Source organism: Oratosquilla oratoria, chromosome 20 (assembly GCF_046742065.1).
Source record: "Oratosquilla oratoria isolate Oo_2021 chromosome 20, ASM4674206v1, whole genome shotgun sequence".
Classification (NCBI taxonomy): Eukaryota; Metazoa; Arthropoda; class Malacostraca; order Stomatopoda; family Squillidae; genus Oratosquilla; species Oratosquilla oratoria.
This window is the reverse complement of record NC_134796.1, coordinates 15,122,034-15,129,071: the sequence shown is the minus strand read 5'-3', so window position 1 is coordinate 15,129,071 and position 7,038 is coordinate 15,122,034. Positions and strand designations below refer to the sequence as shown.

Below are 7,038 nucleotides of genomic sequence, written 5' to 3'. Positions count from 1 at the left end.
CTATCCCTTTGCCACCATTCTCTCGCATGTGTACTTATGCTTGACTTTCTTCCCAAATACTGTATTTGCCATCATCAACTCTATAGACACATCTCCACTATCAACTCTCCACCACAGACAATTATTCGATCCTATTAATATATATATATATATATTATATATATATATATATATATATATATATATATATATATATATATATATACAGTATATATATATGTGTATATATATATATATATATATATACAGTATATATATGTGTATATATATATATATATATACATATATATATATATATATATATATATATATATATTTCTAAATTCATAAGGTTTTGTTAAGACAATACCTCATTGTATTAAGTGAAAAATACTTTGATTTACTGACTAGAGAGACTAATAAAAGAACAAGAAACTACAACTTCTAATAATACATTATACGACAATATTCTAAAGATACGAGTGTTTACTTTGATTGGGCAAAATTCCAGTGTGCAGACGACGCAAGATGGCAACGTGCAGGGTGTTACGCATTCTTTCTTCATCAGGTAAATAATGAAAATAATGACATTCCACTAGCGATTAAGTATTCAGAGAATATTTAGAAGTAGTGACACATGGTAAGGTTATGTAGTATTAATGCACATGTTACTGAAAGTTATTGTAAGGTAAAAAATTCAAATATGCTTTGCTCTCCCGAGAGCGTTAGTGATTGTGTACATATACATGGTTACCGGTTCAGCTGATGTTTATGAAACATATTACATAAAGAGACATTGTATTTGTATGATAAACAATTTGCTGGTCATAGTTTCAGTTGAGATGATCAATGTGCTTTACAGTGATGTGTAGAAAGTAATGTTACGTAAATTCACTGATTCACTCTAAGGAGTTAGTGATTTTGTTTGTAAATGTGAATGTTTAATTTTAAATTAATCTTTAACTTTTAGAAAGGTACGGTACGGCCATAAAATAAAATAAAAATAATAACCCTTAATTTCTTGTTGATTATGAAAGACAATTTCATTAGAAACATAATACTTTTTAATTTTTTTAAATAACTTGAAAAGGAAGGGAGATATAACGATTTTTTAAATTTATTTTTCCTATTATAGCTAGGTCAACATGAAAATGGAATTCCTGACATTTGAGCTGAAGTAGTTCTCATGGGATGCAGAAAGTCGCTATGAGTACAATTCAATTTGAATTATCCATCTAGCTGTCCTAGTTCCTGAGATATTGCATTTTGAAAAGTACCAAATCTGGTCTATTTTGTCACAGGAAATCGGGCCAAAAAATGTGTAGCCAAGTCCATATACATAACATTGTTTGTAACAACACTTTTGGAAACATAGTGCCAAATTGACCTGAGAGGTTGGAAGTACCTAGACTACGTTTTTCAAGCATCAGAAAGTTGGGAGAACTACGAAATAACTATTTCATTGATTAGGCCATCAGCCAATATGGCAGAAATCCAATATGGTGGCCCAAGGAATGACATATCAACAAGTACATTTATTCACACAATGTTCAATAGCAAGATATAACTGGATTATACTACCTTACATTTGGTTATAGTTCCGGTATAGTTCATAATAAAGCATGCAAAGATGATTCGACGGACACATCTGCATCGGCGGCTGAGATGCCTCAGTATGTTTAACATTGTCGTTACCTGACCTAATAGAAAAAAAAACTCATTTTCTACTTATGATTTCTCAACTCTCCCATGATACCCTGCCCTGGTTTTGGTATCAGAATAATCTGTGAGACTAGTAGTTTCCGTTTACTGTATTTGGGTCTGTTACCCGTTTATTGGAGTTTTCTAGCTCATTTTTCTCAAAACATAATTTTTTTTTTATTTATTGCTGAATGCAGGATGCCATGTTTTTTTCATGTTTCTATGTACCAATATGAAACTGATGATATGATTGGTTGAAATTTACAATAATCATAGTAAAGTACACTCACACAACATTTTTATGATTAAAATTTTCCGCGTTATGTAAATTTGGCCATTTGAGTGGCGTGCGCCTAAAATTATGTGCTATTGGCGGATGTCATAGACAGTGGCGCCTCTAGCGGTGTTTGACCTAGCTACCTATTTCGATTTTTTGGCTAGACTTTACCATAACAAAGTGTGAGAATTGAGGGTGGTAATTTGTAAAGATTTTGGTAATGAAATACACAAACTCTAAACTACTGGTCCAATTTCATTGAAATTTTGAATACTTGGGTTTTATGGGTCAACAAATCACCTGAGTATGTCAAAAATAATGTAGAACATCTCCATCATACCAAATTTCCCTTTTCATGGCAACTATGAAGTCAATTTAGAGATGATCATCATTAAAAACCCAAACAAACCGCTGCCCCAATTGACATGCAACTTGGCATATGAGGATTTTATGGGTCAATAAATCACCTGAGCATGTCAAAAACAATGTAAGACCTTCCTTTTATCCTATTCTTACTAACACCTATCATGTTGCCATGTTAACTTTTGTGAATTTAGAGATAATCATCCTTAAAATCTAAACCTCTGCCCAATTGACCTGCAACTTGGCATATGAAGGTTTTATGGGTCAACAAATCACCTAAACATGTCAAAAACAATGTAGGACCTTCCTTTCATACTATTCTTACTAACAGATTTCATGTTGTCATGGCAACTATTGTGAATTTAGAGATAATCATCCTAAAAATCCAAGAAGCTGCCTCAATTGACATATAACTTGGCATGTGAAGATTTTATGGGGGCAACAAAGGTATTGTTTTAGTTGTGCACATCTACACGATATAGCATTAGAAAATTAAATATTAATTTTGTAAATTATAATACATGAACTTAGTGTGCGATTTTCTTGGGTGAAATAAAAAACAAAAAACTTTGCTACAAGCAAATTTACTAATAAACGAAGCCGCTAGGATATGGTATGGACGCCATGACAGTCCAGTTACTATCAGATGACGGCTTTCACATTGTGGACCGGGTGTTTACCAACTCCAGGTGATGTTGATAAGCGCTGTTACAAAGACAATAGGTTTCCTTGGACTTTATGAGAGAACACAGGTTTCTGCCGTCGTCTGTTAATTGCCCGAGGTACAATAATAATCAGGCTGTCAGTATCCGTGACAATGACCTGGATGATCTTTAGAATTTGAAGCACCAAATTACTAAACATTGGTAAGGTTACGTGGGTTAGGCTAGGTAGGTTGGGTTAGGTTAGAATAGACTAATTTATCATTCTTTCATTCCTTTGACCTCGGCATCTATCAAAACAAACATGGTGTATCATTCAACTGCAATCAGTCCTAGAAACTTATTTGCTTCCTCAGAGGCTGAGATACACTGCTTAGATGATTTGAGATTGTTACTGATAATTGCACTGAGATACTTTTCACTATCCACTTGTTAATGAATTTTCAAATAACTTGTAATTGTACTTATTGTCATTTTTACTTATGTGCATAACCTTGCATTTATGTGTTAAATTTTATTAGCCACTTTTTAGACCATTGCTGTAGTTGATCTAAATCTTCTTGAATATCTAATTGGTTTGAGTGATCATTTGCCATTCCGCACAGTTTTGTATCATCAGCAAATTTGGAGACAATAGATTTCACTATGTGGTCTATAATATTATATACTATGATTAGAAGTGGCCCAAGAACGAAACCTTGAGACACTCCACTCGTAACATTTTTCCATCTAGAAGTTTTACCATTTAGAAGAATCCCTGTCTTTGGAAGCGATCATTGGCTTTGCAGACATGATGTCAAGAGAGTTGATGATAGTAAATACGGTATATAGGAAGAAAGTCAAGCATAAGTACACATGGGAGAGGGTGGTAAATAGGGCTTTAGTGGACTACATAGTAGTAACCTGTAGAAGAGTAGGAAAAATTTTGGATGGACATATTATAAGGGGAGAGATTGGGGAATATCAGATAATATTTTGGTAGGAGGTTAGTTGAGAATGGAGGATAGATGGAGAAAGAGGGAAAGGATAGAAAGTAGGGAGGTGTTTAGACTAAACTGTTACCACTTTGGTATGATGATGCCTATGTAGGCGTCATGAGGTGTAAGTGGGTATACAAGGATGTCGGCATTGGTGTTTTGATTATATATATATTTGTAGTTGTACATAAGTTACCTCCGGATTCTGTAAACCAGTTTGATCATGTTTTCTGTATTTATTATTACTAAGAGTAAGAGAACAAGTAATGTATTTTTTTTTTTTTTTTTTTTTACTTTTAGTGAATTTTTTAGTTTAGCGCACTCTGTAGTTCAAACGATACTTACGCATGATGCTGCGTCCATTGTTTACATGGCACAAACGACAGACTGAATGTGCGTTGCTTCCTCCTCCTCCTCCACCATCTCAATTTATGTTGCTTGAATTTAATTTATTTGAAATTAATGTTATCATTTTACAATGTTATGTGTATAATTAACGATTTAGGTGTGTTTTATAAGATACGGTAATAAAATTTACGGATGTATGGTACAGTAAAAACTTACGTTCATTTTCAACTTACGTTTGGCCGTTCAGAACGTAATTAAAACATAAGTTGAGGAGCGTCTGTATATGGCAGCCAATGCTGTGTGCGAGAATTTGACTTATACTGAAGTGGTTAAATGAGAAAGAAAAGGAGTACAAGAAGAAGCTGAGAGAAGAGTGGGAGGGAGTAAAGGATAGAGTAGAACTAGGAGTGGAGGAAGAATGGGGATGGTTCAAGGGGGTGTCACAAGGTGTGCAAAATTGGTGTGTGAAACAAGGAGGACAGGAGGAAATAGAAGGAAGGGTAGTGAGTGGTGGGATGAGGAAGCAAAAAGGGTTGAAGAAGAGAAGCAAGCATTCACAGATTGGTTACAGAATGGGATGAGGGAATCATTTAAGAGGAACAAAGAGAAGAGAAGTAAAGCATAAGATAAAGGAGGCAAAGAGGAGAGCAGATGTGAAATGGGGGTAAGAGTATGACAGAAACTTTTGAAAGTAATAAAAAAGTGTTAGATGTTTTGGAAGGAAATTGAGAGAGGAAGAAGAGGTGAATCAAATAGAGAAGAAAAGATAAGAAATGCAGATGGAATGATGATTATGGAAGAGACAGCAGTAAGAGGAAGATGGGCAGTATATTTTAAGGAGTTGCTAAATGTGAAGGAGGATAGGGAGGGAAAGGTAGTTGCAGTGAGAAGCACTAAGAAAATGACCATGATGAATGAGGAAAATGGAGGATAAATAAAGAAAGATGAGGTGAAAGCCAGTATTAAAATGATGAGAGCAGGGAAGACACCTGGATTGGATGGGTGTCATGCAGAGTGTCTAAAAAAGGGAGATACAGTGATGGTGGTCTAGCTGGTGAAATTGTTTAATGTTTGTCTAAAAGATGGTAGAGTGCCTGTATAGTTCCTTTTATATATATATATATATATATACACACAAGAAAAGGGGACAAGTGTGAGTGTTGTAGTTTCAGAAGGATCAGTTAGTTAAGTGTAGTTGGGAAGGCTTATCGGAGGGTTTTGGTTGAGAGGATTAGGAGAGGAAAAGAGGGCGTAATTAGTGAGGAACAGTGTGAGTTTAGGACAGATAAGGGTTGCATGGATCAGATATTTGTGGTAAGGCAGACATGTGAGAAAGCTTTAGGAAAAGGTAAGGGGCTATTTTGGGCCTTCTTGGATTTAGAAAAGGCTTATGATAGGGTGGACAGGAAGGCATTGTGGGAGGTATTGCAGATATATAGGATAAAAGGGTTTTTATGTGAGTAGTAGAGCCTGTGTTAGAATTAGAAATGGAGAGAGTGAGTGGTTTGAGGTAAAGGTGGGACTTTGCCAGGGACATGTTATGTTGCCTTGACTGTTCAATGTATACATGGATGGGGTGGTGCGAGAGGTAAATGCAAGGGTAATGGGTCAGGGATTGAAGATGGGTAAGGAAAATGCAGAAAAATGGGAGTTAAGCCAGTTGTTGTTTGCTGATGACATTGCACTTGTTGCAGTATCAGAGGAGGGATTAAGGAAGTTAGTGACAGAGTTTGAGTAGATGTGCAAAAGAAGGAAGTTCAAGATCACTGGGTAAAAATAAGGTGATGAGATGTACAAGGGGAGAATGTGGCAGCAAATTGGAAGTGAGTATTAAGGGAGAGAGACTGGAGGAAGTGAGTAGCTTTAGATACTTGGGTGCAAATGTGGCAGGAAAGAGAGGAATGGTGGAGGTAAAATGTAGATTGAGAGAAGCAAGTAAATGCCTTGGTGGATTAAAAAGTGTAATGAGAAATAGACATTTGGGAATGGATGCTAAGAGGAGATTGTATGAAGGAGTGATTGTGCCAACAACACTGTATGGGGCAGAAACGGAACCTAAGAGAGGAGGAATTTGAATGTGTTTAAGATGAAATGCCTGAGAAGTATGGTAGGAGTTACTAGGCTGGAGAAAGTGAGAAATGAGGAGGAGAGCAAGGTTGGAAAGGGAGTTGGGAGATAGGGTTGATGAAAAAGCATTGGGATGGTTTACAGTGGGGGACAAAAACTTAGGCACCTGAGTAAAAATAATAAATTTCTGCAAATAACCTACATTATCAGGTACTTACCAGCTCTCTAGTACTTTGTTGGATACCCCTTTCTCTTGATACATTCTTGGAGATGTTTAGGGACAGATGCTGCAAGATTTTGAAGCCACACAGGGTCCATATTCTTCGAAATATCCTTGATGGCTACCTCCAGCTTGGGCATTGATGAAGTGTCGCGCTCACATAACTTATATTTCAGAGGTTCTCAATTGGGTTTGAATCAGGCGAATTACCTGGCCAATCTTTTATATACTCCACATCACAGAATGCAAACCATTCTTAAATGAGTTTAGCACTGTGGCATGGTGCACCATCCTGCATGAATACATATGTTTTGCACTGAATCTAACAGTCCTCCAAATGATCATTAAGTAGCTCAAAATATCTGTCTGCATTCAGAGTTACATTTTTTGGTAGTGTCACTAATGATCCCACACCATGGTAGCCAAAAGCACCCCAAACCATCA

At 36.0% G+C, this 7,038-nt stretch overlaps 1 protein-coding gene across 1 annotated transcript in view; it reads left to right on the top strand.

Annotated features, from left to right (window-relative positions):
* The first annotated feature begins 480 nt into the window (after window positions 1-480).
* The window catches only part of mEFTu1 (mitochondrial translation elongation factor Tu 1), a 41,049-nt gene continuing 34,491 nt past the window's right edge, over window positions 481-7,038 (top strand). Inside the window, exon 1 of the mRNA XM_076203665.1 lies at window positions 481-547. Within this exon, the coding sequence (XP_076059780.1) occupies window positions 508-547 (40 nt within the window). The 5' untranslated portion in view covers window positions 481-507. The remainder of the gene's footprint in view (window positions 548-7,038) is intronic.